The 27283-nt window shown below is 51.1% G+C and overlaps 11 protein-coding genes and 2 non-coding genes across 13 annotated transcripts; 9 read left to right on the top strand and 4 right to left on the bottom strand.

Moving 5' to 3' along the window:
- Positions 1 to 1824: 1824 nt before the first annotated feature.
- CLUP02_12701 (uncharacterized protein) lies at positions 1825 to 2953 on the top strand (the record flags this gene model as incomplete). The annotated part of the gene is made up of 3 exons (XM_049291664.1): positions 1825 to 2560; positions 2612 to 2709; positions 2771 to 2953. The coding sequence occupies 3 exons, from the start codon at positions 1825 to 1827 to the stop codon at positions 2951 to 2953; spliced, it is 1017 nt and encodes a 338-aa protein (XP_049148810.1).
- A 254-nt stretch (positions 2954 to 3207) lies between these two features.
- CLUP02_12700 (uncharacterized protein) lies at positions 3208 to 4803 on the bottom strand (the record flags this gene model as incomplete). The annotated part of the gene is made up of 7 exons (XM_049291663.1): positions 3208 to 3679; positions 3746 to 4009; positions 4072 to 4168; positions 4227 to 4317; positions 4383 to 4450; positions 4502 to 4538; positions 4597 to 4803. The coding sequence occupies 7 exons, from the start codon at positions 4801 to 4803 to the stop codon at positions 3208 to 3210; spliced, it is 1236 nt and encodes a 411-aa protein (XP_049148809.1).
- Positions 4804 to 6907: 2104 nt separating this feature from the next.
- On the top strand, positions 6908 to 8617 carry CLUP02_12699 (uncharacterized protein; the record flags this gene model as incomplete). The annotated part of the gene is made up of 9 exons (XM_049291662.1): positions 6908 to 7186; positions 7275 to 7288; positions 7352 to 7590; positions 7647 to 7697; positions 7763 to 7974; positions 8049 to 8139; positions 8230 to 8413; positions 8475 to 8504; positions 8572 to 8617. 9 exons carry the CDS (start codon positions 6908 to 6910, stop codon positions 8615 to 8617), a joined length of 1146 nt encoding a protein of 381 aa, XP_049148808.1.
- Positions 8618 to 9073: 456 nt separating this feature from the next.
- Positions 9074 to 9419, top strand: CLUP02_12698 (uncharacterized protein; the record flags this gene model as incomplete). The annotated part of the gene is made up of 2 exons (XM_049291661.1): positions 9074 to 9154; positions 9267 to 9419. The coding sequence occupies 2 exons, from the start codon at positions 9074 to 9076 to the stop codon at positions 9417 to 9419; spliced, it is 234 nt and encodes a 77-aa protein (XP_049148807.1).
- Positions 9420 to 10058: 639 nt separating this feature from the next.
- On the top strand, positions 10059 to 11878 carry CLUP02_12697 (cofactor FMO1 FAD enzyme; the record flags this gene model as incomplete). The annotated part of the gene is made up of 2 exons (XM_049291660.1): positions 10059 to 10993; positions 11056 to 11878. The coding sequence occupies 2 exons, from the start codon at positions 10059 to 10061 to the stop codon at positions 11876 to 11878; spliced, it is 1758 nt and encodes a 585-aa protein (XP_049148806.1).
- Positions 11879 to 12806: 928 nt separating this feature from the next.
- On the top strand, positions 12807 to 13708 carry CLUP02_12696 (uncharacterized protein; the record flags this gene model as incomplete). The annotated part of the gene is made up of 4 exons (XM_049291659.1): positions 12807 to 12837; positions 12896 to 13092; positions 13144 to 13424; positions 13480 to 13708. 4 exons carry the CDS (start codon positions 12807 to 12809, stop codon positions 13706 to 13708), a joined length of 738 nt encoding a protein of 245 aa, XP_049148805.1.
- A 198-nt stretch (positions 13709 to 13906) lies between these two features.
- Positions 13907 to 15667, bottom strand: CLUP02_12695 (uncharacterized protein; the record flags this gene model as incomplete). Its single annotated transcript, XM_049291658.1, has 4 exons — positions 13907 to 14070; positions 14147 to 14405; positions 14469 to 15040; positions 15106 to 15667. The coding sequence occupies 4 exons, from the start codon at positions 15665 to 15667 to the stop codon at positions 13907 to 13909; spliced, it is 1557 nt and encodes a 518-aa protein (XP_049148804.1).
- An 805-nt stretch (positions 15668 to 16472) lies between these two features.
- Positions 16473 to 16544, bottom strand: CLUP02_tRNA219. The gene has a single exon. It is a non-coding gene; the product is annotated as a tRNA-Ala (tRNA).
- A 6-nt stretch (positions 16545 to 16550) lies between these two features.
- CLUP02_tRNA218 lies at positions 16551 to 16653 on the bottom strand. Its single transcript has one exon. It is a non-coding gene; the product is annotated as a tRNA-Val (tRNA).
- A 1048-nt stretch (positions 16654 to 17701) lies between these two features.
- On the top strand, positions 17702 to 19915 carry CLUP02_12694 (uncharacterized protein; the record flags this gene model as incomplete). The annotated part of the gene is made up of 1 exon (XM_049291657.1): positions 17702 to 19915. One exon carries the CDS (start codon positions 17702 to 17704, stop codon positions 19913 to 19915), a length of 2214 nt encoding a protein of 737 aa, XP_049148803.1.
- Positions 19916 to 20824: 909 nt separating this feature from the next.
- On the top strand, positions 20825 to 21684 carry CLUP02_12693 (uncharacterized protein; the record flags this gene model as incomplete). Its single annotated transcript, XM_049291656.1, has 2 exons — positions 20825 to 21276; positions 21612 to 21684. 2 exons carry the CDS (start codon positions 20825 to 20827, stop codon positions 21682 to 21684), a joined length of 525 nt encoding a protein of 174 aa, XP_049148802.1.
- Positions 21685 to 21763: 79 nt separating this feature from the next.
- CLUP02_12692 (uncharacterized protein) lies at positions 21764 to 22186 on the top strand (the record flags this gene model as incomplete). The annotated part of the gene is made up of 1 exon (XM_049291655.1): positions 21764 to 22186. The coding sequence occupies one exon, from the start codon at positions 21764 to 21766 to the stop codon at positions 22184 to 22186; it is 423 nt and encodes a 140-aa protein (XP_049148801.1).
- Positions 22187 to 23064: 878 nt separating this feature from the next.
- On the top strand, positions 23065 to 25077 carry CLUP02_12691 (uncharacterized protein; the record flags this gene model as incomplete). The annotated part of the gene is made up of 1 exon (XM_049291654.1): positions 23065 to 25077. The coding sequence occupies one exon, from the start codon at positions 23065 to 23067 to the stop codon at positions 25075 to 25077; it is 2013 nt and encodes a 670-aa protein (XP_049148800.1).
- Between the last annotated feature and the right edge of the window lie 2206 nt (positions 25078 to 27283).

Below are 27283 nucleotides of genomic sequence, written 5' to 3'. Positions count from 1 at the left end.
GGGGTTCAAAAAATTGCAACCAGTGGGTCATCTACACTGGAACACGATGCTTACTTCGCTCGATCAATTGCTCAATGTATTTCTCAAGGGGGGTGGCTTGGACATCAGGATAGAGTTTCTTCGCGTCTATATATCCCAAGTATGCAGCATGCTCAAGAGCGTTATCCCCTCGCACTCCCAGCAGGTTAGGCTCTTTCGCAGTAAGGTAGAAGGTTGGCGCAGTCTGTCTCTTGACAAACGTGGAATCCGGAGCAATGTGATTATCCGCTACCACCAGAATTTGCCCCCCCCCCCCCCCCAAAGGCCAAGTGATTAAGACTTCTTGTATCTAAAGTGTACACATCATATTCCTGGAGTGGCAGCAGATGATGATGTTTTGATCCAAAGGGCAACTCGCGACTGTGGTTCTCTCTGCGAGCGTTGGTGCGACATGCTTGGTTTGTGTACCGTCATCTTCGCGCAGGCTGTCACATACGACCATACCCATTGGAAAACTCGGGATCCCGTCCGCTCTCCCATAGATAAGCCAATGAGGGCCGGATTAGCAGTTGGGTCGGTGACGACCAGCGAATACCTGGTGTTGTATGCTTTTGACATTGTGTGATTTTTTTTGAAGTTTCACCGACATTACACGATGTGGCATTACACGATGTGGCCGAGCAGGCGAACTTTGCTGTCTTCGACTAGGTTGACAAGTTAAGTAACTAACATATGACTAATGCAACCTAAGTCTTAGTGAGCATGCACGGACAGCACCGCCTCACCAGCAAGACAAGCCCTCCGCCACATATCCAATCTCGGCTCACCCGGGGCCTTCGTGGAAGACTTCCCGAACCTCATGACTGCGCATATATAACGGCATGGCCGGCCTAATGGTTAACTTCGGCTAGCAACTTGTGTAGCTTTCGTCTTGGCAAGCTTTCTCGCTGGAGAATTCTGAAGCTGATTGTGTTGATTCCACTTGAGGGGAACTTGTCTTGGCCGTAGCCAGTTAGCACCATATCCGCACGAACTCGGTGCAAAGTAAGGTAGTTGAGACAGAAGTCCCAAATTTCTTCAGGTGGTCGCAAGAAATCCCGCTATACTAGTCTGTACTCAAGCTTTGCTACGTGTGCCATTTAAAATGCCTTTTGAACGCGTTTAATTCCTAGCTTTGTCATCGGCTTCCCAGGACAGAGATTTAACGTGGGGCCCCATGGGCTATTAATACGACATTAGTATGGAGTAGCTCCATCCGCCTCATCCTAGTCACAATCTTATCCCGTTTATGCTTCCACGCCCTAGTGGGTTCTCAACAGGGAGAAGAACGGCGGAACACGAATCGACCAAGTTTCCGGGTCAAGAAACCGAAGCCAGTCCCATCGGTTAGTCTCCCTGCAGGCGAACACGAACATGCCAAGGCATCAGAAAGGGGTTGACTGATTCTAGCGCGGGGAAATAGAGGAACATCCCGGACGTCTACTTTGGTTGACGAGCCGCATTTTGAACACGAACATGCCAAGAGCGTAGAACGGGCCGCCGTGTGACATCAGAGCCGGACCGCATGGGTCAACACCGAAGTTAGAGCAACGCCATCCATATCATCCACTACGTAGGGACCAAAACTAGGCGGAGGGACCCGCCTCAAAGCAGGGCATCTCGTAGGACAGCAGACATAAGAGGTGGTCATGGCCACGATGCGGGCTTCTCCTCCACCTCCTGACCAGTTGTCAAACGTATTCGCTTTATCGCCATCCTCACATCTCCTATCGGCTCGTGGCTTGGGCCGTCCTTCGTTACAAATCAACCCATCCGTCACTCGTTCAACCATCCCTTCACTCCACGATGCTGTCCAGCTCGCTCCTCACCCTCTTCTCCCTCGCAGCAACGGCCGCCGCAACCGCAATCCCTCGCGCAGACACCACCTGCACAAACCCAGAGGTCCGCAAAGAATGGCGTGAACTCATCACAGCCGAGAAAGCTGAGTATATCCGCGCCGCCGTGTGCCTCCGCAACCTCCCCAAAGCCAAATACGCCGCCATCGACGCCGTCACAACGCGCATGGACGACCTTGTCTACACCCACTTCGCTCTCAACACCGACATCCACTTTGTCGCAAACTTCCTGCCCTGGCACCGCTGGTACGTCAAGCTACACGAGGATCTCCTCCGGTCCGAGTGCGGCTTCAAGGGAACGCAGCCCTACTGGGACTGGAGCATCGACGCCGACGCGCTCGATACGCAGCACTCCCCCGTCTTCGATCCCGTCACTGGCTTCGGTGGCGATGGCAAGCGCACAAGTAGTGACGTGCCGGGCTTTCAGCGGTGCGTCGTCGACGGTCCGTTTGCCAACACTAATTTGACATTGGCTATGGGGTGGCCTGATATGAACACGCCCGGAAACCGACTGCACTGCTTCACGCGCGAGTTCAACGGCGGCGAGGGTAATGACGCGAATGGCGATCCTATTATTGGTGATATGCAGGCGGGAGCATACAACTCGAGGACCATGAACACCATCTACGGTTTCGACAGGTTCCCCGATATGGTCTCCATGCTCGAGGGACTGCCGCATGCGCAGAGTATGTAATCTCTATTCTTACCTGACTTCAGGTATGCTCACAGATTTGCAGTTCACAGCATCATCTTTGGCGACATGGGTCCCGCCACCTCGCCCAACGAGCCTCTCTTTTTCCTCCACCACGGCAATGTTGACCGTGCCTGGGCCAAGGTAAGTCCCGCACACAGCTGAGCGAAATTACACAAGATGCAGTATCTAATTTCCTTCGCAGTGGCAAGGCCGTAACGCTACCCGCCTCGCCGATTACGCAGGCTTCAACAACGCGGACAAGACCATCTCCGCCTCCATCACAGATACCATGCCCGTTTTGGAACTCATCGACGTCGAACCCGTTGTCAAGGATTACATGGACACCCTGAGTGGCCCTCTCTGTTACACCTATTCATCTATGTAAGAATTGTGTGAGACTCTGGCTTGGATCCATTTATTACGATTCAGAAGTCAGCAGAGGCATGTAAGTGGCTTCAGATTGACAGGCAGCCATGAGAGGTGCGCTGCGCCTGAGTTACACATGTGATCTTGGAAGTTTGGCCGGTTCAGAAAACATCCGCAGTTAAGATATACCCATTTGAATGCAATAGTTTTTACACATTTTGTTACTCCATGAATCGGCAGGCTTTGCGTGATAGCATTGACATGATCTCTCTCTTATGTCGTCGTTGAGATCCAGCTCTTGGAACCCTGTCCAGATGTGTAAGTCGGCCGTTCGCTCCGAGCCAACGCCTTGTCCACTCTGACTTCAACCTCAACTTGTTTCTGGATCCTTGATACCTTACCATCCGTCGCATTTATGATGTCCATCTCTGTGCCGTCGTCCCCCTTGTAATGTGGTACAAGACCCCGTTCGCTGTGATTATCAGCGGCGTCGGAGCCACTACCATTGCGAATGTAACCGGCCTTGCTCCTGGGCACACTCAACCATGGCCCTGTCTTGGAACGCATACCACCACCGCCAGTCCCAGATGGCCCCTCTCCTCCGTAACTTTGTAGCTTGCTGCGGAAGCCCAGCTTGAAAGACACGATGCGGATGAGCGGCTGGAGTGCTGGGAAGGACGCGACCCATAGGCCGACATGCCCCTCAAGGTTGGTCCAGATACCAATCGTGGACATGTTAAACGTCCTAGCGACTGTTCTTAGCTGTGTATCTCGGTGTTCCTAGCAGAGTGGCCTGCAAGGCCAGACTTACGGGTCAGAGAGAAATTGACTCTTCTTCATCATTGCCAGACGAACGCAGCCAGTAGCCACGACAAAGATGCCGACGCTGAAGACACATATCACCTGAAATGCCCTCTTCGACCAGAGCATCTTGATGTAGATCACCCAGATAGGTAAGCCCATGAGGCAGAAGTCCAGGACCAAGCCGACGATCTGGTGCACCACCATCATAGTGTTTTGGTATTCGGACGGGACACAGTTCTTTCCAGGAAAGAATGGCGGCTTCCACAAATGCCTATAGAAGAACAACTGTCAAAGATTGGTGGCCTTATGACAGGTGACTTAGGAGAGACGTACGAGAGAGGGCTGCACTGGGTCAAGCGGTAGATGACACATCCCAGTGTCTGCGCTATGACGAAGAATCCCGTCGTGTAGGATAGAATAATGAAGGTTCCTGTGCATGATATTAGGCTTCAAGTGATACTGGTAGTGAGATCGTATTGGATGCATACTGTCTTGGCTCAAGCGTGGCAGGAAGGCAACGATTGAGAGTCTCATTAGGCCAGTACCGATGAGGTAGAGCAGACCATTCGTGACAATTCCCTACAATCAAAAAACTTATGAGCATCTTTGGAGGGATGAAAGAAGACTTGTCAGTTCAGACTCACCTCGAACCATGTTGTGAAGTCAGCCTTCGGGATATACTTGAGATGCGCGCCACTTCCATATTGCACCACTGAGATGGCATTAGTTATGAATCGTCTTTTTTGATATTACATGAACTCACGCCAGATATCCATTGCAGACTCTGAAGTCAGTACTGCCTAGATGTGCGCAAATCTCAGTCAGAGACCCAAGTAACTCGTCTTCATCCAGTCAAACGGTGAGGTGGCGACTAACCCATGCGAGGAATGCCAGGACGTCGTCCAAACCCAAGGCTTTCGCGATGAAAGCGCGGACATATTGTCTCAATCCCACTATTATAGAAGTGCAAACTATGAGCGCAATATTCAGTTGCAAGATCTTGGGCCCAGCATATCCTGGAGATTCCGTGAAGTGAAGCGGTGAGGTTGCTGCTGTCGCTGCCATCTTGCTGATATTGCAGCCGCGGGGAAACTCGAAAAGCGAGAGAAGAGAAACGCCAGAAGAAAGACAAGGGACAGAAGAGAAGGAGAAATGGAATTCAAACAGCGAGTACCATGTCTGGACTCCAGAATAACAAAGGAAGAATTTGCAATCGAGCAGATGCGTAGACTGCAGGCCGCCCGAGTACCAGGGGATGGGATTTTTCTAATGCATAAGTACCAAGCCAAGGAGTCTCTTCATCACCGCCGTGCCGCACACATACATCGCGAAATGTGACTTGGTTGTGTCTACCATAGGATTCACCAAGGAATGCACTTCGGACATGGATCTCCGTGTACCCAACTCATCCGGTGTATCCGTACCTGCGTCGGTAAATTATGAAATGCGCTTCGAGTCACTACTGGCATGTATCTGAATGTGAAATTGCCTTTGCATCCAGCGCAATATATCATGACCTGAGCTGGTGCGAACGAGGCGCTCTGCTTCTTCTGCTAATCTTCTTCTCCACAGATCCTCTCGGAATCGCATCTACCTCACTTGCCTGTACCAGAGCTTTGAAAGCAATTGGTGAGGACGACCCAGGTCTGAATTGCAGTATCATCGAGATTATGATCAAAACCAACAGCTCATCAATACAGGCACTAATTCCGGGTTTGTGGGATTAGTCAAGAATTTTCAGTAGCACCCAATCAATATCAACATGTCCATGAACCATCGAATATTGGCATAAAGATCTCAATTCGTAGGAGACTTTTCCCAGACCGTGCCTATTTCTCCCACATTCCGAAGGGCCAACTAGAACGCAGTCGGTTTCAACATGGAGGCGTATCTGCCAAGTGATGGTCAGAAATCATTCCAATCGGCCAGCTTATCCGGTTACCTTGCGTTCGGCTCCAAAGAAAACGAGCGGAGATGATGACCGAACTTGGAAGGCCAATCTAGAAACCCTTGCCAACGACAACCAACAGTCAACAACCAACAGTCAACAACCAACAGTCAACAACCAACAAACGGCAGACATTTTCTTGCTCTTTTGGTGTACATCTTACGATTACCTACATGTTGTGGTTGTGATAGGGTCGCTTATACTGTCCCTACGGGATGGCTCCACCAACGCCACGAACCAACACAGCTACTCCAGATTTGATGCCACGACTGCAAGTTTGCATTCCGAAAACCTCACTTCTGCCATGAAGCCTCTCTAATTCACTTGAGAAGCTTTATGGCATTGTGGAAGTCGCCATGTGTTTGAGACTTTGGGGTCAACTCAACATCAGGCACGAGAGCCCCGTCAAAGTGGCATTTCTAGCTATTAGCAACGCGGAGTTGGTTGGAGAGAGCTTCGTGACCCGGGGCTCGTACGATTGGACAGGGAACCAGGCACGAATGTTCACGGAGACCTTGGCAGGGATAGTGTACCAACCTTCTTTCGACGCCACACACTAACGCAAGCATCCTGCAGGTTCCTTTCCTTTGCCTGCAGATTGCAAGGATGTTCGTCTTTTCCAGCATTCGGCGCTGTCCTCCCCCGAGGAGCGGCCGACATACCGACGAATCATTTTAGCCCCTTTAGCAAAACCATTTCATTCTTCCCTGTGGAAGATTTGCGATTCGAAACCTTTTCTTCAAATTCATGTGACGAGAAGCTGAGTCAAGTTTGCGATCCAGCACAGAGGAAGGGCTCATGGATTGCGGCACAGCCCAAGGGATCCTTCGAGTATCATATCTCTGATAAACATTGATGGTGGGTCGGCCGGCTAAGTTGCAAGTTGCAACTCAACCGCTTCCCGAAAGCTCCGTTGCCACATCCACTACTTAGTCGATGGCAAGGTTACATCCCACAACCCGGTGTCCTGCAACCAGGGTCGCGATCCATGGCCCGACATGGACCGATAAGACCAGTATCTCTCGGGGTGAAAGTTGATATCCGGTTCCTCTCGACCTAGCGCTTTGCTACCAAAAGGCTGCGGATGCCCATCTCAGAAGCTCGCTCGAAGTCCATCCCCAATTGATCGGACGAGTCCCATGATTGGTCGCGCGTGAAGATAGCCTCACATTCAACGAGTCTCTCGCAACGGCCTCTGTCGTCTTCATCTAAACTTCCGCCATGTGGTCTCTCTCGTCACTTATCTTGGCTGCCGCGTCTTTTGCGGGTTTCCAACTGCAGGGAATCGCTGCCGCTCCTACGAATGGAACTCACTCAGGATGTTGCCGCAACCCTCTCGTCAGACATGAGTGGCGGCAGCTGTCCCTGGACCAACGTCTGGATTACATTCGCTCCGTCAAGTGCCTAATGGCTCTGCCGTCAGAGGGAAACGATCTTTGGCCTGGGGCAAAGTCTCGCTTCGATGATTTCCAGGGTATGCATATCTACATGACGCAGAAGGTGCATTTTAACGTAAGTTCTACCCTCAATGCTTTAGCCAAAGTAAGGCTATATTAGAATTGGAAAGTCTAACGGTTGATCGTGACAGGGCCCATTTCTCCCGTGAGTAGAAGATGTGCAATGCTCGGATCAAGTTTGACGTCCGTTTCAACTGACAGTGCCCAGATGGCATCGTTGGATGCTTTACCTGTACGAGTCTGAGTTACGCAACAAATGCTCATATGACGGCGCACTTCCGTACTGGGATGTCAGCCTAGACAATACTGCGGAAACTTTCGTCAACTCGCCTGTATTTGACAACGTTTACGGCGTCGGAGGCAACGGACCATACATCGAAGACGTGAGCGATAAAGATGAGTTCCCGGTTCAGAAGCCGATTACAATCCCGGGCAGAAGCGGCGGCGGTAACTTCTTCACTCCAGAGCTTGGCACAGTGGCATCTGGCTAACAGAGTGGATAGGCTGTATTGTGGAAGGACCATTTGCAAACCACACCGTCCCCATGGGCCTTGGTAAGTTGCGTTGTCTAGCCTCAGACGACGATTGAGTTTGAAACTCGCCATGCTGACGGGCTAAGGATTATCTGTCACCTCAACACCCCACTGCCTGCGCCGCGATTTCAGTCTACCCATCATCACGAGTGCCCTTAGTGACGAGGTCATCGACAAGACTCTCGCAGCGGCCACATTTTCCGAATTCAACCTGGCCATTCAGGGGTATAGCATGCAGGTTAGCGGCATGACTTTGCATGCGGGCTTGCACATTGGCATTGGCGGTGCAGTTGGCGATGTAAGCAGCCGTGACTACCTGCTAGACTGATGGTTTCTGGTTGACAACTTGGCTGACCCGTGTTCACCCGTTAGTGTGCTGACATGTACTCCTCTCCCGGAGACCCCGTCTTCTACTTCATCCATGGCGCTTTGGATAAGGTTTGGAATGACTGGCAGCGTAGAGGTACGTCTACTTCCTTTTCGGTCTGACTGGATAGTCGCATTTTTGTTTATGACTAATTGCAAGTACTAATAAACCCTTGCAACGTTGCAGACTGGCCTGCGCGCAAGACGGATATCGGCGGCCCGGATGTGATATTTGGCTATCCGTTCAATTACACCACGAATCCCGCCTACGAGAATATCACTCTGCAGTATCCCTTGTCTTACCCTAATTTCGGCAAGGATATGATTGTTGCTGATATGATGGATATTCACGGGGGTCCTTTCTGCTACGAGTACAAATGAGGGCGCCCGGGGACGGCCTGCAGGCGATAAAAATACTAATGCTGTAGCGAGGGCATCGATCAGACGCCTCGCTAACATCAAGTACTGAAAGTACCTGGAGTAATAATATAATGTAACATTTGACATTAGACTCTCATTCTTGAGGAAGTGGAAACATCTTGTCGTCACGTACACTGCTAGATGGGATTCACTGACACGTTGAGAACCTATTATCCCATCCCGATGGAGCAAGACTGCCACCAGCAGGCAGTTATGACCTTGGTAGCGTGCTTCGTTGACTCATTCACACATCCATTAGGCTGACCAAGAATCTAGATCTAGATCTTTGTGATTTTCAGGCTAAACAGCGTTGACGGACCATAACCCTTGGCGATTTGCTCCCGGGGTTTAGGAAGCCCCCACCAGCGGCGGGATATCCGAAAGCTAACGTCGGAACTCCATACGACACGTGCAAGTGATCAGCCTCTTTTCTTCTCCCCTTTTCTTAACGATGATTTCTTTTTTAGCTCAGGTTCGGCGAACGGCGTAACGTTTTGGCTTGCGTCTGTCCAGACTCGACTTCGGCTCCAGGAGAGCCAGGAATGAAAGGCCACGTACCTTAGGGCCAGTCTCGGCTACTCGTAGGATCCCAAAGGCAGTCACTTAGAGTCATGGTAGCTTCTAAGATCAAAACACTACAGGCTGAAGTCACGATCCAACCGCCTCCAGCCATATCAAATGAGGAGGAACGTGTAAGTTTCACCGGCTGGGGACAAATGCCGTCCCACCACCTCAGCTCAACGTGCATGAACCCCCTCATCCCATCCGCCACACTGAGACAACACACCAAGCTTTTCCTTGTAGATGAGGAAGGCGTGCGCTAGGCGCCCCAAGCTCCAAGCTGGGAACGCCACGCTCATATCCTCTTCTACGGTCTCACCTCAGCCGCAGAGGCCCAGCCCCACGGCACCCTCACCTAGCGTGACCACTACCTGGAGCCTGGAACGCAGCGTGTAAGCACTGTCATGCCGCAGGAACATCTGCCGCTTCACCCTCTAGAATGCTCTGGCCTGTTAATGTCGTGTCTCCATTCCCCTTGCTGGGTCGCGTGGCTGATCCAGCATGGTGGTTCGCTTACCTAGTGTGGGAGCCCAGCGGCAGCTCTAGTGCCGAAGATGGCGCAGATTAAGGAAGCTTGAATCTCCGTATCCATACGAGATCCCCCTCTGGATTCGACCAACCGCTTGGAATTAGGCTTGTCAGCTTATAGCTTTGGTCCACAGACGTAGGTATCCCAACTGTGATGTTAGCTTCAGACAACCACTTTCAGCCCTCACCGCGCCGTTGGTGCCGCTAAACCCCAAGTCCTCATTTTTGCCGGGCAGGGCTGACTGTCTAAACTCAGTTGGGCCTGTTTGGAAAACAATCTCCATGGTAGAGTTCAGGAGATCAGCGATGCCCAAACTCTCCCGACTGGTCGGGGGATACGCCGCTCCCGCCGTGTTCCCCTTTGGAGATTATCTGGTGGCGTGTGGCACGCTGCAATCACCCTAGTGGTCGTAACTTAAATGGCAATCATTTCCCTTCCCCTCAATTCTTTTGTCGATCTTTATGATTCCCATATTTTCCAAGTCGTGGATCTCATCACCAGATATCATGGCGCCCACAATCGATACCCTCATCATCGGCGCAGGTCCCAGCGGACTCTGCGCTGCAAAGACACTCCTTCAGCATGACCCAGCCGCCGAGATACTCATCCTTGATGGCCGCGCCTCGGTCGGTGGTGTCTGGTCGAAAGAGCAGATCTACCCGAACCTGAAGACGAATAACCTCGTCTCGGCGATCGATTTCTCAGACTTCCCTATGGACCCCAAGCGCTTCGGGGTCAAGATCGGCGAACATGTTCCTGGCAAGGTCATGCATGAGTACCTCGTCGCATACGCAAAGCACTTTGGCGTCTGGGACAAGATCCAGTTGAACACAAAGGTCGTACGGGTGACTCGCCCAGAAGATGAAGGGCAATGGAACGTCGACGTTGAAAAGAACGGCGAAGCAAAGACCGTGACCTGCACACGCCTCATCGTCGCAACGGGCGTTCTCACCGTACCGCACATGCCCGACATCACCAGCTCCGAAGACTTCAACGCTCCCATCATCCACTCTTCCGATCTTGGTCCCAAAGCAGAACTGTTCTCTTCTCCCGAAATCACGACCGTTGCAGTCCTAGGCGGGAGCAAGTCTGCCTACGACGCCGTCCACTTGGCTGCATCTACAGGCCACAAGGTCCGGTGGCTTATTCGTCGTTCCGGCCGCGGACCTGTGTGGGTTGCACCGGCGTTCACGCAGCTCGGGCCGTTCAAGGTCTGGCGCGAAAGGCTTGTAACTAGAAGAATCTGCGCGTTCATGTCGCCGTGCGTGTTTCCTGATTTCTCGGGTCTCGCGTGGGTGAGACGGTTTCTGCATGAAAGCGCTGTGGGCCGCGTGTTGAGCAAGACTTTTTGGAAGTTGATCCGTCATGACACGATCAATGATTGCGGATACCAGACGGACGAGAAGACGAAGGTGCTGCAGCCGGAGCAGAACATGTTCTGGTAAGCTTAGCTGCTCATTATGGTTGTCAATGGCTTGGTAACTAATCCCATTCCTTCCACAGGTACGGCACTGCTTCTGGTATCCTCAGCTTCGACGACGATTTCTTCGAGTATGTCCGCAACGGCACGGTCCAAATCTACCGCGAAGACATCGATCACCTATCCGACCATAATATCCACTTCACCGACGGCTCAAGCATCTCCGCCGACCTCTTGGTCACATCAACCGGCTTCTCAGCAAAGCCAACCATCAACTTCGAACCTGCATCTCTCCATTCCGATCTCGGCATCCCCTCCACATCTCTAGGACTCAAACAAGAAGCATTCTGGAACGACGCAAACGCAAAGGCAGACGCCGCCATCGGCGCGCGCTTCCCACGCCTCCTAGACGGCCCTTTCCAAAGCCCCACATCCTCAAAGACAAAGTCCTTCAACCCCGGTGCGTCAGCAGAGGTTTCCTACACCCCCTGGCGCCTCTACCGCGGCATCGCTCCCCCAGGCCTCGCCGCTCGCGACGACCGCTCTCTCGTCTTCCTCGGCGCCTTCAGCAACCTCGCCAACATCATGCGCCTCGAGGTGCAGTGCCTCTGGATGCTGGCGTACTTTGAAAACGGGATCCCCAACTTTGACGTCGACCGCCGCGCGGGCCGCGTCTTTGAGGAGACGGCGTTGTTCCAGCGGTGGGCGCAGCACCGGGCGCCGTACGGGCACGGTCGGTGTTATCCGGATCTGGTTTTCGATCAATTGCCGTATTGGGATATGTTGCTCGGCGATGTCGGGGTGGAGACGGCGCGGAAGGACGGCATGTGGGCCGAGTTGTTTGAGAGCTACACGCCGATGGACTACCGGGGCATGGTGCAGGATTGGATTGACCAGAACCGATAGACGTCTACCTGACCCTGTGACGATGATGATACCCGTAGGTGTAATGATCAATGAACATGCATTAGCAAGAGACATGATATGTGGTTTAGTCTTTGTGTCCTGAAGCCCGCTGGAGATGTCCGCCTTGTTTTCATCTATCAAATTGCTTGCATGTTATGATGTAAGCCAAGTCCGACTTCAATCTATAGATCATCAACATAACTGCTAAGAGGAAATATGGCAATGATTCTTGCGCCCGATTTGGGCTTGGCGTAAGCGAAATGCCATTTCCGACTCAGCCGCTCTGTTCTAGCAACATGCGTCAATATTCCAGAACAGGTCTCTGTCCTCAATGTTGGTGATATTCTTCGATTCTGAAAGTCAGTACGGGGCTGCCGGAAATCGATCCGCTAGCATTTAGACTTTGACCATGTGATGAACCTTGGCCTGAACGTCGGCACTCCTTATCTCTGTCACATGTAATACACAGTAGCATTGCTCATACTAGTCCTAGCCTACCCAAAGTACTGTTGCAAATGAAACTCCCGTGAACGTCATGACTTCTGCTACTTTGAAGTACGGAAAGGTAGTTCAGCCAATTGGAGCAGGAAGTCTGCAGCCTACTGGGAGCCTTCAATTAACACAATGCGTCTCGGAAGTATGGGATACGCCGGGAACCCTATTGGCACAATCCTACAATAGCAGCCTTTGCTGATTGCTCGTCAAATTTACGTTTAACATTATCCCCTCTTTACCTCAACAGAAGAAAGGCTCAATCTCATGTTTATAGGCAAGCTTTCTCATGTGAAATCCAGCTTCAGAGACGTGATATGGGCTGCAGCAGTCGGTATAAGAACGCCTTAGATGTATAGCGCAAATAGCCACCTCCAGCACTCGGCAAGGTGGAAGGAGTTGAAGTTGTGGAAAGTGATTGGAGAAGTTTGCGATGATGAATTACTTTGAAGACGGGAAAGACCAAGGTTACATGCACTACGCCCCAGAACTCGTCTACAAGAACGATTTACTGATATTCGCCAGTCCTTGATGAGATGGCCTTTGACGAAGGCCAGGAATTTGAGTTCCTCACTGCTCTCTCCGAAGACGACTATCCCAAGCAGGAGACCATATCTGGCTTTCAGCCCGAGCCCGCTCAGCACGTGAACTTCAATGCTGATGCGCTCTCTGCCGACCAAGTCTACTGTCAGATGTCCTCAGAATTGCCCGCGGGCGGTTCGGTCGGTCCACAGGCGGGCTGCGGTACTCCCAGTGCATCCAATGCTCTTTAGGGCGGAAGCTCGGGACACAGCCAGTACCCCTTGTTTGGAACTGAACCGGATCGTTCGAGAGTGATTGACGATCAAAACGTATCAACACATTCGTTCATTGGCTTGGTATGCCCAAAGGACGCGGTTGACTTTCCCATCGTCGAGGAAGGGAAAGAGACCACGCAGACGGAGTTTGAAGAGGAGGATATACCCCTAGGGAACGATGAAAACTCCTGGTATGGAGTCTACTTCTGTACTCGGCCTGGGTGTGACATATTGTTTTCCACACCTGGCGCTAGGAGGTGAGCTCTTCCAAAAATAACAAATACTACTCAGTTGGACTAATGATCTGGTCAGGAAGCATTTCAGGACCCATTGCACACCTGTGATCTGTCCGGTGTGCCCGAAGCGAATGGCCTGGCAGAGAGATATGAGGAAACACTACGATACTCATTTCAAGCGGCCGCATTACCAGTGCCGGTGTGGAAAGGATTACTCCAAAATGGATAATCTGAACAAGCACATCAAGTCCAAGACGACATCACAGCAGATGGTACAGACGAAACCCATGCGACCGAAGCTTTAAGCATGCACTTTATTTTTTACAGGCTCCTTGTGCTGCAAGACGTTTTCTTTTGATTTGAAGCCGGAAAAACAAAAAAGAACAAGAAAAAACTTGAAAATTCAAACATGTAAAAAAATCAACACAGACAATAAGTGCGGAAGGGAGATAGCAGGAATATAAACACACTCGTTTGGCGTCAAATTTCTAGTCCCTGCTACATCAAAGCTGAGCACCGCCGCCATCATCATCTTCGCCTTCATTATCTTGGAGCGTATTGCCGTTGTCGAGATTTCCAATGTCCCCAGATCTATGTTCCATCTGAACCGCCCCTTGAGACTCGGTTGAAAGATCCAGTATTCCGATAGCGCTGTCCAAGCTGAAAACTATTGAGGAAGCAACGTATCATGTCAGCCGATCGGACTCTTGCTTTGCGTCGCATAGAATACCCAAGGCGCTTACCTTCACTAGATGGACCGGCGTCACTATCATCTGCTCCCTCCGTCTCCGACCCAAATTCACTCTCATCAACCAAAGACGCAGTAATCTCCGTAAACGAGTCTGGACGTTGCATCGTCGTCGCATGTAGCTCGCCCAGACGATCAATCACCATAGCCTTCAAGTCCCCAATAACATCGTTGATGATCTTCCGCTGGTTGATCCAGCCAGGGTCCTGCTTTCCGCCCACCAAATTCACCATTCCCCAATTTGGGTATACCTTCTGATGGGCGTCAAGCAGAGTGACCCTAGCGGGATGGTGACGAGCATAAGACTCACAGCCAACGCACGCCGGCTTGCTGCAGGCGACGTAACGGTCATTCGAAAAGTACCTCCTTCCGCTGTCATAGAAATGATGGAGCATCTGGACCTCTGCGTGGACGCATGGCTGGAGTGCGCCCTCTTTGAACTTGTCCTGGATTTGGTCTTCAATTTTGACTTGGGTTTCCAGTCGCTGAAGGACGTCCAGGCACGATCCATGCTGGACATCTGTCTCGGGTAGAATGCGGTTCAGGATACGTGGCAACGTCGTGTGCGCATCCGATTCTGGCACTGGCGCGCTAATGGGACGTTGGACTGCCGCAACTTGGTAGACTTTGAGAAGTACTTCCATACGGTTACAGTCATCGAGGAGCTGGTTGATACTGCGGATACGGGCAGCTAGACGGCCGATCATGTGTCTGACTGTACGAAACGCCTCGACAAGCTTTTCCGGACGCAGGTCGTTTTCGGTATCTTGGCCGAGCTGCTCGATGCGCCGCATCTCCTCGTCGTTTCGCGAGCGGTATGCTGTCCGACACAGAGTAGCATGGGAAGACATACTCTCAAATTGTCGGAGCCACTTGACAACCCGGGCATCTAGAATTCGTAAAACCTTAGTCTCCGTAGGTATTATTGCCTGCGAGGAATAATTGATGACTGACCGATCTCCTCGTCGCTATCTTCCAGAGAAAGACGGCACTTTCTAGCAGAATTACGAAGAATTCTGGCTTCCTGTCGGAGTCGATCAGAGGCAAACGCAGTACATCGAACCACCAATGCCACCTCCGCTGTGGCGCGATCCAGTTCGTTGATCGGTTCACAAAACACGCGCAAGGTCTTGAGTACATCTTCAAGGAAACCCACTACTTTATCTCCAGCGCCCTCGTTTGAAGCAACCCAGAAGACGTAGCAGTCATAACGGTTCTCGACGGCGATGGCAGTTGCAGTTCTTCCTCCCTTTCTGTAGTCGCAGAGAAATGCCAAGTTTTTGAAGAAACGTCTTTGAACATCCTGCGTGGTGTAAGTTCCGAGCTGGGAGACGACATGTGGGCCGACGATGGGACGGATGATGGAAAGAAGGAGGAGAGCTTCGTAGAGACGGTAACGGAGGCGGGCGTAGGGTTCCATTCGGGGTGTGAGAGCCATTTTTCGCGATTTCTCTTCTTGAGTTGACAACTGTGATCCGGAAAATGGAGTCGTTGAGTGTGGTACGATCAATATCATTGCAATGATGAAGCCTTTGGAGAATCAGCCGAGGATAGTTCAAATCTTTGCACACACATAATGGCGAAAGCCTGGGAGGACGAAAGGAAGCTGGCCCACGAATGAGGGTCCTCACCAATGAAGGTCCCCAAGAATGAAGGCCTCCACGACTGAGCATTCCCGTCCGTGGGCCAACTTCCCTTCGTCCCCTGAGGTTTCCGGAGACCCAGATGTGGTGTGTAGTGATGAGAATTGCTTTGCTGATAATGCAGGAGGCCCTCCAGCGTCGATAGTTTAAATCAAATGCCGGATCTGAATTGCCTTTGAGTCTGCAGAAGAGGTGTGTCACAGAGTTTTGGTCGGGATCCTGCTACAGCAAACTTTCTTCTACTATTCGACGTCATTATTCGATAAGAAGCCGAGCCTGCAGTACCTGGCTGAATCACATGATGGTATGAGATAAGGCCTGGAGTTTAGAGTTGCAGACACCCGATTCGAGATTGGATAGTTGCTTAATGTTGCATTGACAGCGTCGCAGGGGCCACCTACGGTCGATAGATACATCAAATCGTTGGCACACACTCAACCCTTTCTCTATGCCTTCCGCGACATCAACACACCGCCGGTTCATTTGCACTTCGTCACCACCAAAATCGCTGGCCTTAACCCACCTATTTTAATATGAATACTAACACTAAGCATGAAATCCACCACTTTGCCCCAGATACCTCAAGAGTACCCCAGGGCTAGTAAGCCCGCCATATGTTCATAGGAAAAAAGTTATTGACACCTCCAGGACATTATGACGAGCAAGAGACAAAATCAATGGACGATCTGGGAATCGGACCCAGGACCTACCGCATGCTAAGCGGTCATTATACTACTAAACCAATCGCCCATGGTATGATCTAGCCCGGACTTGAACCGGAGACCTCCAGTGTGGCAGACGGGAGAATGGATCTCTCGAACTGTTAGACTGACGTGATAACCAACTACACCACCAGACCTTGTTGAAGCGGTGGCCAGAATTTGCAAACATGAATGCAGCAGCAGAAAATTGTGTGCGTGGGAGGTGGGATGTGAGTGTGGTGGAGATTTGTGAAGCGAAAGTAGATGCAGAGGGCGGGCCGAGATGCAGGGTGGCATCCAATGGTCGACTGCCGTTGATTTGGCGTGGACATGGGTCCAAGAGTGGGAATGGGGACTGCAGGGGGATAAGGGAACCGAGAAAACAACATTCGCGTCTTGTTGTAAGATGCTTTTCTGGAGCTACCTTTGCTATCGCTATGTGTATCAAGGAACACGATAGTCAGGATCGCAAAGCTCGCCATGGCAACAAGCTAGTGATCCAATATTCTCAGGCAGATGCCATTCTCAATCTTGAAGAACGTTGTCATGAGTGAGTGCACAACTGTCCAACGGCAACAAGAACAAGCCCTAGCTGTAAGCTCTGACCAATGATCGCGTCCGAAAGAACCCAACCGCGACCTCACGAGCCCAGGGGCATCATCAACCGCGACCTCACGAGCCCAGGGGCATCATCAACCGCGTCAGTCGCGACTCGAGAGTGGCAGAAAGGGATGCGAACAATAAGAATAAGGAACGCCGCCAAACACGCGAGACGGTCGCAGGCCTGGCCGAGAATTGTTTGGGACGACCGCGGCTGGGACGGGAACGATTGGCTGAACGCGCGGGTGCGGAGCGCGGGGCGGGCGGGGCCGGTAAAGGTGGGCCCAATGCCGGGGGTGAGCTTCAGCCGCTAGTCTCAAATAGGAAGTGTGTAAACAATAGCTCCATCCGGGCATCAACAACATGCTCATCGATTATCAGGTATGAAAGGAAGGGAGTGGATAGGCATACGAGACACACGATACAGAGTTCAACGATACCTTGCTCTTATTGAAGGGAGTGTTCATCCGTAATTATCCCCAAGTCTTGTTCCGGCACAGGAACATCGCGACTTTGCCTGCTTCCATGCGCATTCACCCCCTCCTCTAAACCCGTATCATCAGAGTACTCTGTGCTCAACCACCGAGGACGTCCAGCTACTTCACCATGACCAACGACGACCTGCCCATCGCGTTACGGCGCACACGCCGGAGCATGCCCGCACCCGCTCATGAGCCTTCACCAGCTCCAGCTCAATCCCAAACACCACGCAAGGCACCAAAACGCCGAGTCCGCTTCTCAGACCCAGGGCCATCAGGATCAACAACACCACGAACAACCCGCACCCTCTCAACAGGCCTCACTCCAATGATCAACCGCACATCTCTATCCCGCGGAGGCGCACCCACTCCATCATCATCCTCCTCACGCCGCCGTCACTCCATGCCAAACCCACCCTCCGGCGCGGCAACAGACCTGCCCCCAAGCGGCGAAGTTCACTTCCTCCCCCTCCGCCAAGTACTCTCGGGCCGCGTCCAGCGCCGTATCCGCCGCAACGGCCTCAGCGAAGAAATGAACACCATCACAGCCGAGAAGCGCGCCAGCGCAAAGCAAGCAAAAGAACAGCTCCAGACTCTCCGCGACCAACTCCGTCAAAAGGATGCGGAAATCTACGAGCTGCAGAATGCTACCATCATCCTCGACACGGAGCGTATCTGGGCTCTTGAGAAGGAGGTTGATGACCTCAGGAGCCAGCTAGCGGACAGATCTTCGGCGTCAGCGAGGCAGAAGAGCTGCTTTGACTGGACGCTCGCGGCGCGGGACCCGTTCGCCGACGACTTTATGGAGACGGATACCGTCGAGGCGGAGTCGGTGTGCGGGGAGAGAGTGCAGTATGCCGATGAGACGGTGTTTGGGGAGGCGACGATGGCGGAGATGGAGTGTAGTACGCCCACGCGGGTGAGATCTTCGTTCTTGACCCCGCCGCTGACGAGCCCTGTTGCGGCTGGGCCTGCTACGCCTTCTTCGCTTCGGGGGAAGCAGAGAGTGGTGGTTTCAGCGCCGTCGGACACTGGTGTGCAAGCGAACCTCCCTGATCCTGAAAAGCAGCGGCTCGAAGAGGAGTTGGCTTCTTTGAGACTAGAGATGTCGAAGCTCACCGGCACGTTGGAGTCGTACTCTGCTCTCACCGAGCGACTATCCCAGAAGCTTTCCGCCGTTCCGCCGGAAGACACGGCGTCGGATTACTCCATCGCTACAATCGAGACGCAAATCACAAGCCTCCTACGCACGATTTCTGACCGCACCGCCGCGCTGCAGGACCTCAACGGATCCCTCTGCGCCCTAGGCTTCCCTGGCTCCGACGGCGCTGAGATCGTGACTTCCCTCTCCGCCGCATTGCGTACCGCCCGCCTGGAGCTTGAGTACCTCACCCCAGGCGAAATAACCCTCCCCCTCTCCTCCCGCGGCGCAGAGGTCCTTGACCTTCTCCTCACGCGCCTACGCGACCTCGCGAAACGCGCAAAGGAGGATGAGGCGTCGATAGACGAGTACCACGAGCTAGAGCTCTCTCTCCGCCAACAACTGGGTGCGCGGGTCGCCGTGATGGGTGAACTCGAAAGCGAGCTCAAACGAGCGAGGGAGGGACTGAAAGAAAAGGAGGGCCGCGTGAGCGAGCTTGAAGTCAGCGTCGAGAGGCTCAAGGGCGCGGTGGCGGGCTACGTGCGTGACATCAGCGAGTTGGAAGGCGTCGTAGGCAAGATGGAGAGCGAGAACCGCGACGCCATGGCGACCAAGGACGCGCAGGTTGAGGTTGGGAGACGGGTTCTGCGTGCCAAGGAAGACGTCATAGCGAAGCTGGAGACGAAGCTTGCGGACGCGGTGGCGCAGGGCCGGTCGTTGCGGAAGAGGCTTACTGAGGCGGAGGAAGCGAGGACGAAGGAGGTTGCGGAGGTGACGAGGCGAGGTGGTGCGGCGCTGGCGGTGCGGGATGCGAGGGTCAGGGAGTTGAGGGAAGAGTTGGAGAGGGTGAATGCTGGGTTGAGGGCTGCGCATGAGGGGATCAAAGATTTGAGGGTTGAGAAGAGGGGGTTGGAGGGGGAGATGGTGAGAGAGAGGGAGGCGGCGAAGGGGGTTATTGAGGGGATGAGGGGAGAGCTGGAGAGGGTTGTTGGGATGAGCCGGGAGTTTCTGGGACCCGGGGCGGAGGATGAGGCCGGAGCGGAGGGTAAGGGGCCGGATAATGGAACTATCGGCGGGTCAGAGTCCGGGGCGAAGAGAGGCCTGCTTGCGGGGGATTTGGCGCGGCGGTCATCGGGAAGAAAGAGGAGAAAGTATGACAGCGGGCTGGGATTCTTGGAAGAGGATGAGGTTGATGCATGAAGTTAGCTGTGCGAGCTATGGATTGAGGCATTGCATGCGTGTATGGCGCTTGAGAACCACTCACACAAGATTTAGAGGAGGGCGTTTTGGCGCATGTTCCAGTCGTTTGCCGGTAGTCGCGGCGGTATTTCTTTTGTCGGTTGAAGATTTATCTTTGCTTTCGCCAGGTTTGGGTAGACAAACGGGCGGGGCGTTGGAATGTAACGGGATTCAATTTCATCTCTTAGCTCGACGCATGCGCATAGACGTGGGCCACTTTCGCTGAACACATCTTTAAGCTTGCTTTAGCCTGGCAACAATTCAAGCTGACTCGAATGGAATAATTGTTACTGAATGTTAAGGGGTGCCGTTACGCTTCTTTATCGACTTTAGGTCATATCACGTTGCTCAATTGAGGGCATATAGTCATAGATGTATTATCGTCTACTAAGGTACTAGGCATCTCTTCATTATCACCTTGATTACCTTACTTCAGAAGTTCTATTACTTCGATGAACGCTTTAAATGCAGCTAAGAGTGACTGACGTGATTCAATATCTTTGCTATCCGCATTCATTCTCATGAACAGGCCGCATCCGCATCATTCCACAGTCAACTCCAAAACCCCCCACCAACTGCCGCACCCACCCGCAACAACATCGCATTATCACATCTTCACGAGAGGTCACACAAAAACGGCCGCATGCGTGCAACACCAGCCCGCAACCCGCCAACATGTCCTACACGAATATCAAAAAACAGGCCCTCCCAGCCCCTTTTTCTTCTCGTAATCCGTACCAGTTTCCATTTCTATCAAAAGATCTAATTTCCCGACAAAATTCCTGAATTCTTTCCACGTCTTCCTCACCAGCATACCAAATCCATCCTCCTACCGATCGTCCAAACGCAAACCAACTCAATACCGCAGAAATGTTACCCCCCAAAGCAAAATTCGTCCGCGAACTCGAGCGCAACAACAGCCTCACACGCAAATCCACATCCATATCCACAACCCCATCCTCCAAAATCTTCACCCACAACCTAAACTACACCTTCGCGGCCCCTTCAGTCCCGGACATGACCTACTTCGCCCGCATCCTGCACTACCAACGCTACGGCCACGACGGTCTCGCCTGCTCCGGCGCGTGCTCGAGTCATTTCACGCTGCCCATGTACGAGAAGCAGGGGTACATGTCGCCTTACCAAGTACGATACACGGAGCGCCCCGGCTCGCGGGGCTCGCTGAAGAGTGATACATCCTTTGATGTCGCGGGATACCGGCGGGAGCTGGCGGCTGCGGGGGTGAGGAAGAGAAAGTGGAATACGTTTTGGGCTGTTATTCTTGCGTTGTTGATCATTTTCTTTGGGGCGGGTGTCTTGGCGTTTGTTCTATTGTCGATTCATTTGAGATGACTGAAGCTGCGTATTAGTTTCGCGACGCAAAAATTTGGGTTTGAGGCGAGCATCTGTTATGTTTTTAGTTGAAGGTTCTCAAAAGTTTTACTTGGTGTATAGCAAGCGCTGCGTGTCTCTCTCAACGAACAGAAACTCCGATGAGTTCCCGGTCTATTAATTAGGGAGTTGGAGTTTCTGGCAGGCTTGCTTAATTGTATTAATCAATTGATTTTGCGTACGCTTGTTTTTGACATCTTTAGTGGCTCTTTGTTTGACATCTTTCAAGCCCCTACGCCCTTGCTGACTAAAAGTTTGTCTATAGTCCCTCCACCCCGCTTTTCCAAACCATCACGGCCAAGACTTCGACATCGCTCTGCGAAGGGTTCTCAGTCTAAGTGCCTATAAAGCCCAATCATTCGCTCGCCTTACCTTGGATACATCAAAGCCAATCAAACCATACCATAAAACTTCAAAATGACGACCTCTGTCGGCGAAACCTCCCTTCAGACCCTCCTCTCAACCCTTACCACCGTCCTTCGCCCGGAAACCTACGTCTTCGTCACCCTTCCTGCGGAAACCCCACTACCGCCCCTCTCTGAGATTCAACTACTGTTTAGAGAGTCCGAAGGCGTCACCCTCATCACCACTCTCGATACCGCGACAGCCCATAAGTGGGATTATGCGTTCCCCTCAAAGATGATTACCCTCAACGTGCACTCGAGCCTCGAGGCTGTGGGGTTCATGGCTGTTATTGCGACGAGGTTGGCCACTAAGGGGATGGGCGTAAACCCTGTGAGCGGGTATTATCATGATCACTTATTTGTCCCTGTTGGCAGGGAGGAGGAAGCTGTGGCAGAGTTGAAGAAGCTCGCATTGGAGTCTGGAAAGGAGATCTAGCAGCTACAAATCAAAATAATCGTTGTCGTGGTCGGCAAGAGGTCTTCGCTTCAACGCGAACACGGGCAAGCAGCGCACCCCAGCGATGTCTCTGAGTAGCTTATGTTTGAGAAAAACCTCAAGTGAACGCTGCAGTTAACCGTATCGGGAATACGCCTGCGACCCCTTCGTCGACAATTTAGACATCAAGGGTCTGCCACATTTTGGGCTACATAGGTACCTCAAGTCAAACGATGAACGAAGCTAAGGCTTCCAAGACAGGGGTCACAACAAGCTAATTGACAGGGTGCCAGCGCTTCGGTACGAAGTATCCTCGTTCAGCAGCTCCAGCTCTCGACACCATATTCCACTTTACCTGCGTGATCACCTGCCGACAGTTGAAGAAACGTCTTGCAGTCTCTTGTGTCGCTCTAAGGTGACCTTTACACTGGCTGACCCCACGCTGCGGGACGACGCGCCAAGGACCAGAGATAGGCAGCAAGGCGGTATCGGTATTGGTCCAGGCTAGGCTGTCCGAGAGAAGATTAGCTTGAACATGGGGTACTGCTGGTCTAACTCCAGAGGCGGACTATCAGCGTATCAATCCGCTCACTCTTGCCGCCGCCTTTCAGCTTGCCGCGATCATGCAGGGTTCAGAAAACAGGCGGGAAGATTAACCAAAGAGATGCAACCTAGCAAGTCAACTAAGTCATATGATAGCATTGATCAAGTGCACTGGCTCCCCCACAGCTCCCGAGCAGCCAGACTTAGCTTTTCTAAATCACTAGCTCACCACCTTCTTCTCTTGATCCAGACTCTGGATCTCCTTCACTTCTGAGACCTTTCTCTTGGACACCTTATGATGATCAGCGAGACTTCACTTTCCTTACTGATCCCACATGGAGCGATCGGAGCCTAGGCTTCCAAAGTCTCGGACCAAGCAGTCTAAATCCAAATCTGCGCCATTTACAAACTTTTACACGCCTGAAAACTCAGACTTCTACGCCAAGTTCAAGTATCGACCTTTGGACAAGAAATACGAAGAAATTCGACTTCTCGATGTTGATCTCACTGGGGGCAACAAGCACCGCATGATCCATTCGATTTCTTTAGCAAAAGCCGGGAAATATTGCGCCATCTCATACTACTCGGGCAACCCCAAGGACACAGTGCCGGTCTGGATCGAGGGCATAAAGATGAACATATTCTCCAATCTCGCGAAAGGAATCGAGAACGCTGCCAGCTTCTGGAAGAAAGGATCACCGAACCAGCCCCTGCGACTCTGGGTCGACCAGATTTGCATCAATCAGAGCGATTTACCAGAAACGTCGCACCAAGTCAACTTTATGCGCGAGATCTACCGGAACGCTACACATGTATACGTGTCAATGCCGGTGAAAAAGAACCTTCGTCCCGTTTTCGAATGGCTGACGGGTCTTGCGGCGGCGAGGACGACGAAGGGGTACGAGCCATCATCAAACATGCTTTACGAGAACCCGCCACCAGAGCCAAACCTCTCAGGAAGATGGAGAGATAGGGTAAATCCAGAATGGCCAGCAGATTCCTGGGAAGCCATTTACCGTGTGATCAATCATTCTTGGTGGAGCCGCTCGTGGGTTTATCAGGAATTCATTGTCGCCTCGGATGTCTTCTTCCTATTTTCTGACGAGGTATCCATGCCATGGAACCAGCTCCATCCTATTCTGTCTCTTTTCATGCAACTGGACACCGTCAACGCATGCAAGGAGTCGCTGCAAAAACGGTATCAGGCTGATGACACCATGCATCGGTACAGAATCTTTGCCAGCATCAAGCCCATGAAAGACCATCTTCGCAACGTATTGAGGGCAGCCTGTGAGTGCTGTCCTATCTGCTTCTATGATGATCGATTCTCTGGTAAACCCTGGAATGTGTTCCGCTGTTACATCTCCTCATGCGTTTGCACAACCCATGTACTAAAAGCTGCGGCGTACGCTGTACCTTGGACCCTCGGCTGTTGCTTTTTTCGCTACCCTTGCTGTCCCGGGTACGAGGCAAGGACGACGCAAAAGTTGAGAAGTAGGACAAGTTTAGTAGGAATGGAACACCATGTCCAGCGATTAAGGACAACGAACGCTAGTCGAGTACTCGTCAACAGGGTAATCGAGGGTAGAGAGCTATGGGAAAGGCAAAAACATCAGATCAACCTGTCTTATCTTCTTCAGCACGCACGAAACACCGAGACCTCACAGCCAAAAGACAAATTCTATGCCTTTGTCGGACTGGCCAACCTCGAGAACGAAGTGCCAATCCGGTACGAGCCAAGCTACAGCATCCAGGCAGTGCTCATCGACGTAGCTCGTGCGATTGTGGTGCACGAGGACGCGGGCCTCGATATCTTGGCACAAGCAGGCACGGCGGCACACCGTCGAGACCTTCCCGAAGGCAAAGATTCACTCCCGTCATGGGTTCCAGACTGGGATAAGCGGGAGGATATCGAGAGGCAAAAGTTCATCGACGCCTTGGAGCTACCGTCCGCATGCAGCGCAGGCACAAGTCAGAGCTCCAAAGCCACTCTCGACTTTTTGGAAGACAGACACGGGAATGAGAGGAGAGTGCTCGTCGCTGCGGGAACCCAGGTTGATATTCTCGGAAGCGCCATCGACAGAGTCCATGACGGATTCCTACCTTGGAAGCCCTTTTCAAGCTCGGACGGCCAAAGAGTGATTACGACGACGAGTATTGCGCACTTTGGGGATGAGGTCTGGGTTCTTGACGGCATGAGCTGGCCGGTCGTTTTACGAAGAAGTTCGGCTGACAATTCCACTACGCTCCTTGCCATCGCTATGGTGCGTGAAAACGGCCAGCCTCATCAGATTATGTTCGGAGACAAGAATCTTTTAGGAGAGGCGGCTGAAGTGGTAATAGTCTAAGCATAGGGTTTTACCTTAGTCGAAAGTCGCGTAAACAAAGAAAAGGTGCATAGAGCTTAAATAAAAAGGGAATTCTAACCTGACTTCATTTCTTATTATATATTTTGATATAACTCGTTGTTACACAACTTAAGCCATAATCTTAACGACTAGTAACGAGTCTTTTTTCCTTATTAACTGCAACCCGCGTGTTAACCGCTACCCTGCTACTAAGCTATAAGCTTACTATCTTTTACTTTAAGCGTGTTAAGACTCGGCCGAATTCGAGGTGTCCTCTCTATAACTTGCTAATTCAATTCCGGTATGGCCCGCTTCTTCGGGTAATAGATATCCCAAACCTAAGAAGTGCGACGTAAGTAGTAACGAGAAATTATGTTCTTCTTAATAACCGAGCTACGCTAATAAAGTTAGGGACTACATTAATAAGCCTCTACTAGTTGTTAGTAGCTCTAATAAGAGGTTGTTCGCGATGTTCGAGCCACTTATAGGCGCTTTATTAGGGTTGAAAAGACTAAGCTAGCCGGGGTCTAAGAAGTTAGTTCTTAAAGAAGAGATATGTTCGAATGGAGCCTCGTAGCCTGAGCCCGTCGATAGTAGAGGATAGGGAATAATGCTTTTAAATACCCCCGTCGTTAATATATCTAGTTTATCGGGTTCCGTACGAGCATTAAAAGTTAAGTCCGAAGGCTTAGAACCCTCGATAGACATATACTCGATCTTCTCCTACTCCCCGTTAATTTTAAACTAGTTTAAGGACATATACCGTTCGAAAAGAGAACGCTAGGCTTCCCTAATAATATCTATAATTTGGCTCGTTGTTCTATCTTTCACTAGTCCGGGATCGGAATTATTAAGTAGGCTTCGAAAACGTCGAGGCATTTCTCTATCTAAGTACTCCGTGTATCCCTTAACTATAGAAGCCTTTACGCTCTTATAGAATTCTAGCTATTCATAATCTGCGTTATATAAGTTACCGTGGTAAATATTCTTAGTTAGGACGACTTATAAGGATTTAGTATTTCCTCCGCGTCGGGGAAGAGTATTAAGTATATTTCTCTCTACTTACTAACTTCGTCTATTACTCTAGATCTTATTCTTAGACGCCTCTCTTAATCTTCGCTAATTAATAAATTTCGGAGAGGCGCTTCTATAGGGTTGCACCTATTATCTGCTCTTAAATATTTAATTTAATCTGTCCTAGAACTAAATGATTTGTAATATCGAGGGCAGGTTAGCTGCAATTCTATATAAGACCTGAAAATGTGTTACCTTGATAAACCGTTAGCGAGATATAATATTTATAATTTGGCCTATGCGGACTTACTTTAGGCGATAAACCGAGGTCTATCTACCTCTAGAGCATGTCCGCTATCTCGATAAGCTAATAATTTGAGGAAACGCCTTATAATAGGGACATATAAGTCTAAGTTCTTCGTTATTAGGAGTCTTATAAGCATTAATCCCTAACGTTATTAAGTCTTTATTTACGTTCTATAGGCTGAGTAGCATTCTATGCGCTTTATCGACTATAAGTATACTCAACCGCTCTAGGATTAGCTCGAAGTAGGGCTATCTAAAGACCTACTCGTCGATATAAAGCAAAATAGGGTAGGGAACGTTAGGAAATGTTATATCCCATATTTCAAACTACTAGTCTTCTCTAGTTAAACCTCTTCTAGCTAACTAATAACGCAGTGCCACTTTCTGATCTTTACTAATTCCTATAGGTCTAAGTTCTAAAGAGTGACAGGTTACGCATGTCCTTTGCTTTACGTAATGATTACGATCCTCGTAGTTACTAAAGAATGCTATATAGTATAGATAGTAAATTAGCTTTACGTAACGTCGTAGTAAATGCTACTTAACGTATCTGATCTCTGAGAGTTTGGTACTATAATACTATCGATAGTTATTCGGATTAAGTTTTTAGAAGGGATAGGTAAAGTAGTACTATGTGCTCTCTCCCTTCGTCCTCTTCCTTATAAAAGCTTTGGGGTCTTTATTATTACGGCTAGAGTTATCGTCGCTGCTCTTTAACCTCTTTCTTAGCTATGCCCTAACAGATTAAAAGGGTCTAGAACCGCTCGAGGTGACGGCTAGAGAAGGTTTCTCGGAGTTTGTTAAGACATAGCCTATAACGTATGACTTTTAGAGAGAAACGCTGGAGTCCTTAAGACATAATAGTCCGAAGCATTATCTTAGAAGA

Source organism: Colletotrichum lupini, chromosome 6 (genome assembly GCF_023278565.1).
Source record: "Colletotrichum lupini chromosome 6, complete sequence".
Lineage (NCBI taxonomy): Eukaryota > Fungi > Ascomycota > Sordariomycetes > Glomerellales > Glomerellaceae > Colletotrichum > Colletotrichum lupini.
Note: the sequence above shows the minus strand (reverse complement) of the source record. Positions and strands in the feature narration are given on the sequence as shown.